General features: G+C 34.8%; 2 protein-coding genes across 2 annotated transcripts; one reads left to right on the top strand and one right to left on the bottom strand.

The window, feature by feature from the left end:
* Positions 1–199: 199 nt before the first annotated feature.
* LOC113114036 (AP-1 complex subunit sigma-3-like) lies at positions 200–7019 on the bottom strand. Its single transcript, XM_026280736.1, has 5 exons — positions 6869–7019; positions 2982–3160; positions 1861–1969; positions 1459–1596; positions 200–759 (listed from the first exon to the last, which is right to left on the bottom strand). The coding sequence occupies exons 1-5, from the start codon at positions 6989–6991 to the stop codon at positions 724–726; spliced, it is 585 nt and encodes a 194-aa protein (XP_026136521.1). The 5' UTR covers positions 6992–7019; the 3' UTR covers positions 200–723.
* A 1011-nt stretch (positions 7020–8030) lies between these two features.
* On the top strand, positions 8031–14341 carry LOC113114003 (dehydrogenase/reductase SDR family member 12-like). The gene is made up of 10 exons (XM_026280677.1): positions 8031–8161; positions 8788–8921; positions 10624–10706; positions 10835–10930; positions 11067–11148; positions 11426–11487; positions 11735–11839; positions 12813–12903; positions 13552–13689; positions 13775–14341. Exons 1-10 carry the CDS (start codon positions 8106–8108, stop codon positions 13891–13893), a joined length of 966 nt encoding a protein of 321 aa, XP_026136462.1. The 5' UTR covers positions 8031–8105; the 3' UTR covers positions 13894–14341.

The following is a 14341-nucleotide window of genomic DNA, read 5'->3' as shown; positions in this document are numbered from 1 at the left end:
CTGATATCATAGAAAACCTAAGGATACCTGATTGATGATACAGGACCTTATACAGTGGCAAGCATAGTCCATAATAAGAGATATTAATAGAAAACAAATCCATTACAGCACACAAAAATAAACTGCTGGAAGGATTTTTAGAAAGCACCAGATGCATTTCATCAGAGAAAATAGCAAACATTTGACAGAGAGTAAATCATATTAAAAAAAAAACAATTTTAATAACACAATATCAATATGTGCTCATAAAGCAGCATTAACATTCCTTCAAAGTGTTCTTGTTTTTCTTTCTTTGAGCTAAATGTCTCCTGAGACATGCAACATGTTTACAAAATATGAAAAGGCACTTCAAATAAGCCAAAGTTTAAAGTTTAACTGCAATATATGATTATTATATAAAATGATTTTGGTATAAAGAGTTGAAAATTATCAGTTAAATCTATGGTTGCATGTGTATATGCATACTGGGGCCATCATAAAAATTCTGCATTACATTTATTTTTATAAGTTGACAAGACATACCTATTCAAAAACACAACATGAACCCTGATTCAGTTGCATTAAAATTTGAGGTGAACTGATCAAGATGTTCATACAAATACAGAGAAGAAGAAAAAAATAATAATTATGAAGCCCTCATGAATAAAGTCTATAACTTCTTGCAATGAAACTGCAGAGACAGGTTTCTTTTCATTTTGTCACACTGTATCATGTCAGTTGCTGTCAGAAGGCTGGTTTGCTCATGTATTCTTCCATTGTCTGAAGAGAGAGAAAAACAGGTACATGACTGATTACCCTTTTGTAATATGTTAAGTGCTATTTCAGTTCCCCGTGCCGTGTAGAGGTGAACTCTCCTTCAGATGTATGGACCCTGCTTATTAGAATGATATACAGACAACAAATGATTGGATGCCATATAGGTTTTAAGGGAACAATGGACTCAAAAATGAAAATTCTTTCATCATTTATTCACCCTCATGTCATTTATACACCTTATGCTATAGTCCTATGACTGCTCAATATGGCAGCTTTGAAGGGGAGTATTAACTATTCTTTTAATGTGGTCTCATTTTTTTTAGGCATACTTGGAAAAACGGCATTTAGTGGTACTGAAGGCTGCTCTGTAAAAACACACTCTCAGACTGACCACACATTTTCTCTCTCTCTCTCGGTCAAATCATAATAATGTTTAATGAAGCAGCTGCAGGTTCTTTCAATCTGAAATGTCTGGCTCAGAAACACTGACTGAGGCTGCCACATGTCCTGAACTCAATTTTATTTTTTTTTCATTTTTAATATTTGAAAATTGTCAAAACTTGCACAGATGGAATTTACACAGAGGGAAAAAAAAGTTATATTTTTAATATATATTTTTTATTCTGTTTCAATACCACTGAACTAATAAAATGTAATTGTCAATTGTAATAACCTGAATGCAGATCAAATTTAGTATCTCACCTCTTGTAGCATATCAGAGGCCTCTATAGACCTCGCAACAGACTGTTTGGACGTCTCCTGAATCTCTCCACCCATCAGAAACTCATCCAGGATGAAATAAGCTTTCTCAAAGTTAAAGATGATGTCCAGCTCACACACCTGTAATATTACAAAAACAGAAATAGGTCAATGAAATGGAGTAAAAAAATAAATACTGTGTTCAGTGAGACAACTATGCACAAATAAATCAATTAAAATGAATTAATAACAAAAATGTGATGTATTTAATAAAAGAGACTTGAAATTTTTCAATGGAGACTTCCATTTTTTAATAAATGGAAATGGATATTAAAAAATACTGTATAGTATTTTTTATCAGATACATCAAGTATTTGCTCTAGAGCTGAGAAACAATGTATTTACATTTCCAAAGTATTTGTCAAGTAGCTCCACATAACGGTGCAGAGTCTCTAAAGCCATAAGTTCATTATCCTGGTCCTCCAAAGCGCAGCAGAAATAAAGACTTGCGTACCTAGTGGAAAAACATATAGAAGTTTATTTTTATTTATAAAAAATCTGAAAATAGTACACATTATCCTCACAACTGCCATCTACAGTCTCTATAATGCAACTGCTGAGATGGCAAATCTCTGTACTTACTAAAGTCAGACTGGACAAACAACAGGTTAAGAGAGGTTTGAAATACAGATCTGAACCAGACGAGTGCAAGTAACAGGATCTCAGTAACACAAGTGTGAATACTCACTCTCAGGTTTCAGTGCCTCACAGAAGGATTTGATGCAACATAAAGAGCTGAACTGTGACCAAGAATATAGCTAGGCTCTGAAGCATTAAAGTATGGAAGCACAATTCTCTCAAAATATTTCCATTCACACCATCAAAAACAGTGGACTTTATATTCAGATTATTTGATATTCAAGTCATGTTTACTTCCATTCAGTAATGTAACACTTTATCAAATCAAATCAACTCAGAATAAAATAAAAAAAAATAAAAAAATCAAGCAAAGTCGTGTTTTACTTGGAATATCACATGCTGATAGTTCCCATTGTGAGCATCTGGGTCCATTTTCAGAAACCATTGGGTAATAGGGGGCCATTGTGTAGGAAGCTGCCACTAGGTTTCACCAGAAAACAAGGGGGACTCAGAAAGTGGCATGTCGTCAGCTAATGACATCAGCAATGGCAGGAGAACTGGAGTGAAGGACAGGACAGGACAACACACTCTATATGGACCCAGAAACCTTTGCATGTTGTATTTTAATTAGGCCACATATGATCTTGACTGCTGACTAGGTGTCCGCTTTGCAAGATTTTAGAGTCTTCTGCTCATACCTTGTGATGATTAATCACCAAACACGAGAGCCAAGCAGCTGGGTCTTTAATTAATGCTGAATCTAACACCATCCATTCTGTTTGAAATCAGCATGCTCTTTAACAATACAGATGTGAGGAGCACATACTGAATATACCCCAAAATATACTCCTTCAGAGATTCTCCTTTGGTCTGGGTGGAATGCTCACCTCTTATAGACAACCTTTAGATCCTTCCAGTGCAGGAAGTTGCATGTGCGTGGTTTCCGTGCCAACACCATAGTGGTCATGTCCTTCACAATCTTCTTCCTCTCTCTTTCCGGGAGGGGCAGGAACCATTTCTGCAGCCGTAACTTCCCCTGACGACTGAACAGCAACAGGAAATGCATCTGTCGGAAAAGAGAACAGGCATTTTAATTGGACGGCTCATTCTTTCATCTTTTGGAGCGGGTGTGGTCTAGTGTTTAATGATTCAGGTTGGTTATCCAAAGGTTGCAGTAATGAGTTACCAAGATTGTTCCTTTGAGCACACCCATGAGAAAGGTGCTAACAGCGAAAATACAAAGTCACTCTGTAGAAGTGTGAATAATCCTTTACTATTCATTTTAAAATGAATGCTGCTTTTTGTATTGGTCTGTATGAAATATAAAACCAATAATTCATAGAAACCTATAACTGTATGCATTCAAAAGGGAAAATGTCATAAATCTATGCATAAAATAATCTTTATGCAGGGTTTCTTCTGTAGGTGCTGCTGGAACTTTGGTGGATAAAATGCATGTTATTTCCAACTATTTCTTCCTCAAAAGCTAAAATTTTAGGCAACAGGAAATACAAAGAAAGAGACAAACTGCACTTCAGGCAGGCTAACCTTTTCACTGTCACAGAAACCCAGTCAATATGAGATTCAATATCCGTGAGTCAACGATTCGCTGTCAGCTACAGGATGGACCTCTGCATGAATCTTTTCCACACAAGATCTATCAGCTCAGTGCATTGATACAGAGAGCAAAACTTCTGAGAACTCTTCCTAATTTCTCCTCCCCCTCCTCTCAGTTTACACAGAAATCTGGCAATGCTTGAAAAAGCTTTGTCTTCTCATAGACATACGTCACAGCTGGGCAGAGAATATGTGATGCTCTCTTTGTGAGTCACACAAACTTGCAAGAAGCTGCTTTTTTCACTGACTTATCAGGTCACAGGCCACACCGAAAACTATTAACAGAAACCTGAGTCATCTCTGAAAAAATGGATTAAATACATACACACACAAAAAATGGAACTGGATTGTTCACTTTTATTGGTGGAAAAGGGGTTTTCATAAGAAAAACTTCTAAAAACTTCAGAGTAATATTGAGCAATAAAAATAATTCAGTAAAGACACATTCATAACAATTAAATATATTTATTTTTTAAATGACAGATGTAAAGAAATATAAAAATGTGCAATATAAATCAGAATGCAATAAATTAAACTATTTGACCAATGGAAAGAAAACACTTAAATACAACTAAATCCTTAATTATGCTGTCGGATGTTACACATTTTCAACAAAAAAATTAGAATAAAAGTGCAAATGATATGTTTTTATTTCCAATATGTTGACTAGAAACCAACTGCAGAATTAAACATTGTAATGAGGTCATATGACAACAGTGGAGCATATTACTTTTTAAAATGTTCATTAATTGTTGCATTGGATATTGCTGCATATTGCAAACCCCATCTCACTTTAATTACAGGTACAATTCACCCAGAGATACACCCAGCCTGGGGTTAAAGGAACAATTCATTCAAAAATGAAATTGTACTCATCCTCCTGAAATGAAAAGCTGCTTACAATCCATTTTACCCTTTACATCGTCACTCATGGCCAAATCTGATCATATAATCCATAACAACGTTCCCTTTAAAAAAAAAAAACATCACATGTTGTCCCCTCACATTAAAATCCAACTACATATGTGTTTAGAACTGTTTCCACTGTGCTTAATCTGTGGATATTTTTCTCTCCTGATTCAGATGAGTCGACTTTTCACCAGAAAAAGCAATATTATGGATAGAGGACTAGCATTTTAGCTAAAGTGTTTGAAGTTAAATTAGATTTTTTTTAAATTATTATTACAAACAGCTTTTCTGCTTCACAAGACATTTATTGATGGACTAGAGTCGTGTTACTTGTGGATTATTGTGATGTTTTTATCAGCTGTTTGGACTCTCATTCTTGCGGCACCCATTCACTGTAGAGGATCTACAGGTGAGCAAGTGATGTAATGTTAAAATTCTCCAAATATGTTCCCATGAAGAAACAAAACATCTACATCTTGGATAGCCTGAAGAGGAGTACATCTTCACCAAATTTTCATTTTTGCATGAACTATTTCTTTAAGTACAATGATACAAGAACATGATAATGGTGATGCATCGGTCATTCTTCACAGAGCTCAAAACATCAAAAAAGCAACCAGTCCTAAGCTTTGTCCTTCTCTAAAGTCAATTGTTATATTTAACGATAGAATTAATGAATCTGCTGCAAGCAACTCATTTTGCTCGCAAACACATATGCACACCGATGCAGGAACAGCAGGTGGGAAAATGGAACCATCAGCTGCTTCATTGTTATGATCAAAACATGCTGATGAGGGATGAAAGATGAAAACACAAGGAAAAAACAAGGAAACAGAAGCATGCACTGCGTCAGGTCTACTATTGTGCTCCAGAGGAAAATTATTCTCTGAAGTATTTTTTCAGCATGGAACACCTATCACATGACTACAGGATAAAAAAAGAGAAAGGAAACAGAGTGCTGCAGATATTAAGTTACATACATCTTTACCTTCACATTCCACACTTTCCACACTCCTCTCTGTCCACACACAAAGTTTCACTATAGGGGAGGGTAGAAATGAAGCTCTGAGTTTCCTCTTCAGCCTGTTCCTGCCTAGATTCAGTTCTGTGATGTATTTTCAAATGCATTTTTTATTCAGCGTTTAATTCTATTATTTTTAAAATCTATTAACAGCTAAAAAGTGGTCAATAGTATTAATAATAATAATAATAATAATAATAATAATAATAATAATAATAATAAATTAATACAAATATATTTTATAAATTTTACTCATTATTAAAAATATTTATTTTTTAAATGTATTCATTTAATTGTGTTATTTTAAGGTGTTTGATATTTTAAATGCATATTATAAATGCAAATATTGATATTATTATTCTTATTAATAATATAGATTACTGACTGATATTTTAACAGTACCTTTATCAATGTTATATTTTTACAACTTATTTTCCATGTAGTTTGAGTATTAATGTAAAATTTAAATACTTTAACATTCAATATTATTAATAAATAATACATTACTATAATATTATTAAGGAATATTTTACACTATTAAAAAATATTTAGTAATAGAAAATGCTTTCATTTGTAATGTGACTGGTTTGTAGAGAACTCTTTATTCTTCTTCATTCTTGCACACACTAACCAGAAGAACAGCAGTCAAACACACAGTGTTTAACTCCTATTTGAACAAGATAAAGGAGTCACCTGGCCGCCAAATCCAGTCAGCTAAACTAAGACTTTACACACAACTTCCACAGTCAAGTTATATATACACATAATAAATATTCTTCTTTTGAATGTTCTATTTATTAAAGAATTCTGAAAATAATTCAAAAGGTTCTTAACAACGAACACACAAAGTGTCAAAACCAGACAATCCGATATCAAGGGAAACGAACCAACCAACCGGTTTATCCAGACAGATGAGATGACTTCACTAAAACGACACCTTTAACTCCCTGAGCATTTAAACGACATCCGATTCATTTGCTCAGACTTTGAATAAAACAATTTTGGTGAAATATATCAACTCTAAATGACACTGTTTTCTTTAGTCGGCGATAAACAAGCAGCTAATGAAGGACGGAAGTTTTAAAGCTCGCAGGTGCGCTCGCATACACGTCCTGACAGGTGCACGAACACAACCTGTGGAAGAAACTACCTGTCACCCAACACAAAACCTATATGATCTAAATGTGTGCTTTTATGCGAGTCAAAAGAATATACTGTGTAACTTACCATCTTGAAGTAAGAAATACGGAAGGAATATTGATATCCAAAAAATTTGTATTCACTTCCCGGCTGGTCAAGGCCGGAGTCATCGCTGCCCTTCCCAACTGTGTGGAGAGAAAAGCTGCGCATGCGCAGATGCGTAGCTGAGCGTTCGGCCTTGTTTTCGCCTCCACTATCTGACCTCTGATAGGTTGAAACACTGCACCTGGCTTGAAAAGGGGCGGGGCAACACTCACTCAATTTTATTTTCCTTTACGTTACCTTTAAATAACACTTTGTGAAATATCAGCCTTGATTTATGAATATAGATATGTCATGAATGAATATGTTGTTAAGCAACCCACTTAAGAGCACAATTAACAATAAATTAAAACGATATAAATTAAAACTTTACTTTTTAATCAAAATAATAATATAATAACAACAATTAAATTAAAGTTTGCTATTATGAATATTAATTTATTGTTATCCATCAGAAAAATAACTTGCATTATTAATAAATAATTGTAGTGTTGGGTCCGAGGCCGCATTGTCGAGTCCTAGTCCTGAACCACTGGGAGACGATTTGTAATGTATTTTTATCTTAATTTTATGTTGTTTCATTTTTTGTCTGTTATGATTTTTTTAACCTTTTATTACACATGACGTGGATTCGTCTGTACTCAGTCCAAGATGTCTGTGTCAAGCTTGAGTCCAAGTCCAAGTCCCCCAACTCTAAATAAGTTTATTCATTATTCTTCATTTTATATTTAATTCTTCCATTAAAGTGTTTTTTAGAAAAAAATGTAGGTTGACACTTGATATTTCTTGCTGAAGTAATTATTTTGCAATTACTTAATATGTTGGGAATATATATATATATATATATATATATATATATATATATATATATATATATATATATATATATATATATATATATATATTATATAGGTCAAATAGTTGGAAATTTACTATATTTGTTCCAAAACATTGCAAGCTATATTGAATCTTGGAGGGCTGTGGTTATTTGGAAGGTCACCTTTGTGCATTAAAAGGCTAAATAATTTAAAACACAATCTGTAGGCCTAAAGTTTTGTAACATGAGCACCTGACTACATTAATTTGCATGACCCTGTTTGTGTGTAATTTATTATCTATCATCTGACACTAGAGGGAGCCCTCTGGAACTACAGTAGTCACATGCATCCGTCAGCTGTCATAATCTCTGCAGTCCAGTTGAGAAGGAACAACAGTGCTACAAATGTGTCTCTACAGGAACATAGTATGGTTTATTAAGGGAATGAGGGAGTATACAAGGTAAAGGTATTTTTTTTGTATTTCTTACGGAATTCTTCAGTTTATTGTGTTGTTGTGGTCATTGGGCCGCTTTGTTCTTCATAACTTTATAGAGTCTTTAGAAAAAGTGTGTTGCACTGTCTTTTGTAATTAGTTTTTTATTGATTCTAATCGCTATGAGACTGTTTTCATTGCCATGATCATTTAAAAAAAATTCTCAAATGTTTCTGGCTTGAGCATATATTTAGAGGCTTTTCAGAACGGCTACAAAAACACAGTCTTTAATTGTGTTCTCGCTAGCCAAATGTTGTTAGATATAGTGGTTTCTTGCACAAATGTTGTTTTTGTAGTTCCCCGAGTCATCTCTTCTGACATGCATTCATCTAAGCCCTCAGTTTAAGGTCAGTCATCATTGCATCACAATGGGCCCTATTGAGACCCCTGCCGCTCTCTCAAGTGCCTTGTCATCCTAAACAGAAGCTCCTTTGGCCCCTGATCAGGGCTCTTGTCTTAGGAGCTCTGTCTCAGATGCGCAGTGGTCGCATAACAATTCAAGAACTGTGATAAATACACACTTTTATGGATAACAGCGAAGCTCATGCTGGATGTGTTTCTGATTTGATTCATATGCTGGATGTTGTCACCAGGTCTGGATTTGAGAATGCCTCTAAGACTTTTGTAGCCAAGGACCTGGATGTGTCCTTGGTGGGCCGTTCCTTCATGATCACCGGAGCCAACAGTGGAATAGGGAAGGCGACAGCCATGGCCATAGCCAAAAAAGGTGTTTTTCAGACACACAAAGCCATTTTTGAGCTCACAATGTTATTTTTTTTAACCATAAATATATTGTGGTGTTACTATAGTACATTGATGGCAGCAGATGGTACCATGGTACTATGGTAATATACCCAATACTGTATATCATAATGAACTGAGCGATTAGCATTTTCATATAACATGGTTCATATAGTGTACATGTTACGCTAAGTTACTTTTTGTAAGAGTTAACCCTATTATTTATTATTCTCATGTAAGGTAAAGTAAGTCAAGTTATTAGCATTTCAAATGACTTAAAACTTGGCATGTTCTTACACAAAGTCTTAAAAGGCAAAGCCTTGGTAGGCATATGGTATCAGTATCTGAAGTAGCAATAACGAGTTTGTTTATTTAGAGAAATTTAGCTTTACATCACTTGCTCAGCAAAGGATCCTCTACGGTGAATGGGTGCCGTCAGAATGAGAGTACAAACAGTGGATAAAAACATCACAATAACCCACAAGTAATCTATACGATTCCAGTCTATCAATTCAAATCATGTAAAATGAAAAACCGCATGTTTGTAAGGAACAAATCCATCATTAAAGCTGCAGTCGGTAACTTTTGACGCTCTAGCGGTTAATAAAGTGAAAGTGAAAGTGAAAGTGAAGTGACATTCAGCCAAGTATGGTGACCCATACTCAGAATTTGTGCTCTGCATTTAACCCATCCGAAATGCACACACACAGAGCAGTGAACACACACACACTAACACACACTGTGAGCACACACCCGGAGCAGTGGGCAGCCATTTATGCTGCGGCACCCGGGGAGCAGTTGGGGGTTCGATGCCTTGCTCAAGGGCACCTAAGTCGTGGTATTGAAGGTGGAGAGAGAACTGTACATGCACTCCCCCCACCCACAATTCCGTCCGGCCCGAGACTCGAACCCACAACCCTTCGATTGGGAGTCCAACCCTCTAACCATTAGGCCACGACTCCCCTCTAATAAACAGAACTGCTTGCATCTTGCGGAAGAACATCGTAGCCGGAACTACTTCTCTCTGTTTATGTCTATGAAGAATCACAAAGGTACTGGGTTACTCCGCCGCGGTATCCCAGAAGCAATCGAAAATAGTCCGAATATAAACACTTATTATAGGTGCACCCTAGTGATTCAGGACAAGCTAAAAACAAGGTTTGGAAAATGGATTCATGGTGTACTCGCTTATTATGTTCATTTTTCTACATTTTGAACACAAACAAAGTTACGGACCACAGCTCTGATTGGTTGTTTTCTTACAGGGAGCGGTCAGTAACTGCAAATGGCAATAGGACCACTGGGAGGAGCCAGAGGAGCTTGAATTTTCATAGATTATCTGTCTCATATTCTACTGTCAGGACATAATGACAGGTTTACTAAATATGTAAAAAAAAAATATTTTTACAAAAGTTACCAACTGCAGCTTTAAGATGTCGTAACCTTAAACTGTCACTTCTGGCCAAAATACAAGTCCATAATCCATAATAAAGCCCATGCAGAACTGTTAATACTAGGGTGTTGTACGGTTGCTTAAGTTTTCTACATTATTCATTTGCATTTGTTCGGAGTGTGTTGCACTGCAAAAATTGCTAATTGCACAGAAGAATTCTGTAAAATCAGACTTCTTAACAAACCATTTTACACTGAAGAATGTGATACCTATATTTTTTTCCCTCTCGTCCAAGGTGGCACGGTTCATATCGTCTGCCGAAACAAAGAGCGAGCCGAGAGAGCCAGAGAAGAAATCATCTCAGCGAGTGGAAATAATGTAAGTGCCTCATTTATTGCTTATGATACTTCAATGTTTAATTCTCAATGAAAAGGAAACACCAAATAAAATGATCATGGTTTAAAAGGTTTCTGAATGATTTTCTTCCATTCACTTCGTGATCTTAGGAGGTTTACGTCCACGTGTTGGACCTCTCCGAGACGAGAAAGGTGTGGGAGTTCGCAGAGGCCTTTAAGAAGGAGCACTCATCGCTCAATGTTTTGGTATGAGTGTCAGAGATTCCCATCATGCCTCACTATATTAAAGAAAATCCCAGCATTCAGCTGAAGCTTACAGGTGCAGGACAGATGAAGAAATATCCTTTCCTTAAGTCTCGTCTTTCACACTTATCCCTCTCAGATCAATAATGCTGGATGTATGGTGAACCAGAGGGAAATTAACTCTGACCGACTGGAGAAAAATTTTGCGACCAATACTCTTGGTAAGACACAACAGTCAGAAATAGTGTAAAAACTGCATTATTGTTAAATATTAGTATGATTTAAGATGTTTAAATATGTTTTAAAAGGTAATTTATTCCTTTAATACAAAGCTGAATATTCAGCTTTCTCCATTTCTTTCCTGTCACTTTTGATCAAGTGAATGCATCTTTTTTTTCCCTCTTAATTCCCTTAAAATTTTAAATGGTAGTGTATAATATTCTTTTATAGAATAAATATTATGTTATCAAATATTTCATCAAATCTGGTTCTCTGCAGGTGTTTATGTTCTGACTAAATGTCTGATGCCATTGCTGGAGAAGAGCAGGGACCCCCGAGTTGTGAGTGAAAAACAACATTGATCTCAATGTCTTGATTTATTAAACACAATTCTACCTGCGATTGCATTCTTTCACAATGCATATGTGAAGACATAAACAGTTATTGTGTTTTTGACAACCTATGACAGATGTGTTTATATTTTATTAACAGCGATGTGTGTATATCCACAGAGTTACCTGTTTCTCTCTCATATTGTGCCATATTTGGTAGTTTAATGTATTGTGATGATAATAATGTCTCTGGTAGATCACAGTGTCATCAGGAGGGATGCTGGTAGAGAAACTTAACACGGACGACCTGCAGACAGAGAGAGCTCCATTTGATGGTACCATGGTATACGCACAAAACAAGGTGTTTAGAGACAATATTTTGAATTTTTTGAATTAAGAGTATTTTACCTTGTAATATAATATTTGTGTTTTCTTAGTGAATCATTGCTATTTTTATTGCTCATACATTTCATTTACTATCATGTATTCCTTTATGAGAATTTAGGGTTAGCAGCACTGACAAAACACCACATACATTTTCTATTTCAAAATAAAAAAAATAAAAAAAGTCAATTTGAAACTTTTAAAATGTGAAAATGCAAAATGTAAATGTATAAATTGTTTAAGTTTAATTAATATTGTCTCCAAACATTTGGTGCCTTTCAACTGTAAAAGAGCAACTCCTTTTCATTTAGATGAAAAATGGCCTCACTTTTTTTTTTACGTCAATATAAAATGTTTAAATGTAAAATTAAGATTTAGAAAATTATTTGTAAAATTATAAATAACTAAGAAATAATAAAATTAAAATTAAATTAAATTAAATTAAATTTTTGTACGTTCTGTGGTAGTCAAAATATTCCAAATTACAGTAATACCACATTTTGTTTTGTTTACTACCAAGGTTGTAATACTATATTTAATACTAATACCTTACAGTTCTGTGGTAATACATTACAGTACTCTGGAATGTAAATATGATCATCAAACAGTACAATGAAATATATCAAAGTACTGAAAAGTGTTAGCAGACATTTTCTTATCAAATTAATTTACAAGGATAATATGAAAAAGATTAAATAATTGATTAAAAGATTAAATAATTGTATTCATGAAAAGAGACTAAAAGTCCTGAATATTTTGTATTAAATTGAGATGAGCAGGGTTACCTTTCTCTCAGCTGTTGCCAAGCAACAGGTGACACAGATTGCCAGCAGTGGTTTCAGCATTAAACAATATCTGATGCAGTAATGATTGTGACCTTTTACTAAACACTCGTTATGTTTCTCTCTCTCTCTCTGTGTGTGTGTGTGTGTGTGTGTGTGTGTCCCCAGAGGCAGCAGGTAGTGATGACAGAGGTCTGGGCGAAAGCAAATTCTAAAATTCATTTCTCTGTGATGCACCCCGGGTGGGCCGACACACCAGGTATTACTCATTTTTAGAAGTCAACAAACTAAATAATGTGCTAATAATTCATTGAGAGCATGTTTATGCCAGTTTGGCATAATGATTCTGTTTACTTACAGTATTAAGTTTAATTCAGTTGTCCATGAGTATTGTTTTGAAGCCTTTCAGCTGTAAAAGAGCAACTCTAGATTTGTTTGCAGTTTAATTTGGGTTTCATTTAGATACTATTACTGTATATACTTAACTTATACATGTAGATTTCATTAATAGTTTTTTATTTAATTTATTATATTTTTAACCTAAAGTTTGTTTTTATTATTATTATTTTAAATATGTCTACATTGTTTTTTAAGAGGGATTTTTATTTCAGTTTTAGTTTTAGTCATTGTTGTACATCAACTTAAACTTAATGAAAATGATACATTTTATCTCGGCAACTATATAAAATATATGTTTTATGTATATATTTATATTTTATAAAAAAAATGTAACAACCCTGTATGTATAAATATATAATTAATGTTATGTTTTTTTTTTTTAATTCTATACTAAAAATAACTTTAAAAATAACAAAATGAAATGAAAATACAGATTTATTAGATAACATGTATTTTGCAAGCTTCTCTGTCAAACTCATCACTTGTAATCTCTGGGTCTGGTGCTCAGCGGTTGCCAAGGCGATGCCTCAGTTCCATCAGATGATGCGTGATCGTCTGCGTACAGCGGAGCAGGGAGCCGATACTGTCGTATGGCTCGCCGTGTCACGCGCCACCACTGCATTTCCCAGCGGCCTTTTCTTCCAAGGTGTGCATGTTGGTTAGAAATGGTGACATTTGATGTCATGTTTCTAGATTTTTCCATTAGGACTCTTACAGGTTGTTTGTTTCAGATCGACAGCCCGTTTCAGCCCACTTGCCCCTGGCGTGGACACACAGCTCTCGACGGGAAGTCAAAGTGTTCATGGGCCGCTTGGAGGCTTTGGCGATGGCTGTCAAACCCTCAGAGTGAGATATTTAGGTATTACCTGTCAGAAAGCTGAGAGCTTTTACAGTATGTAGTACTAAAATAACACTCATGTTATATGTAACAAAGATGATATGAATAAAGCTTTTTCTCTGTAACAACTACTGTAATTGCAAAATAATCATAAACAAGTATTTCTGAGTGAAATAGGATATTTAACAAGAAACTAAAGTAGGCCGAGGTGTGATTTTATCCATTGCCAATGGATTGGACTGTAACAAATTGTTTTCATGCAGTTGATTTTGTAGACAATTGTGAAAACTGCCATCTCCCTGAATCAGAGTAGCTTTGATTGTCATTAACCATAAAGGAAAGTCATTTAGAAGTAGTTTTAACATTTTTAGCAAAGATTCTGAAAACAAACCTTTTTTTCATTGTAGAATAACAAGCATTAATGAATTATGCACAATAAAAACAAGAACCATTTAAAACA

This window comes from Carassius auratus, chromosome 2 (genome assembly GCF_003368295.1).
Source record: "Carassius auratus strain Wakin chromosome 2, ASM336829v1, whole genome shotgun sequence".
NCBI lineage: Eukaryota > Metazoa > Chordata > Actinopteri > Cypriniformes > Cyprinidae > Carassius > Carassius auratus.
Note: the sequence above shows the minus strand (reverse complement) of the source record. Positions and strands in the feature narration are given on the sequence as shown.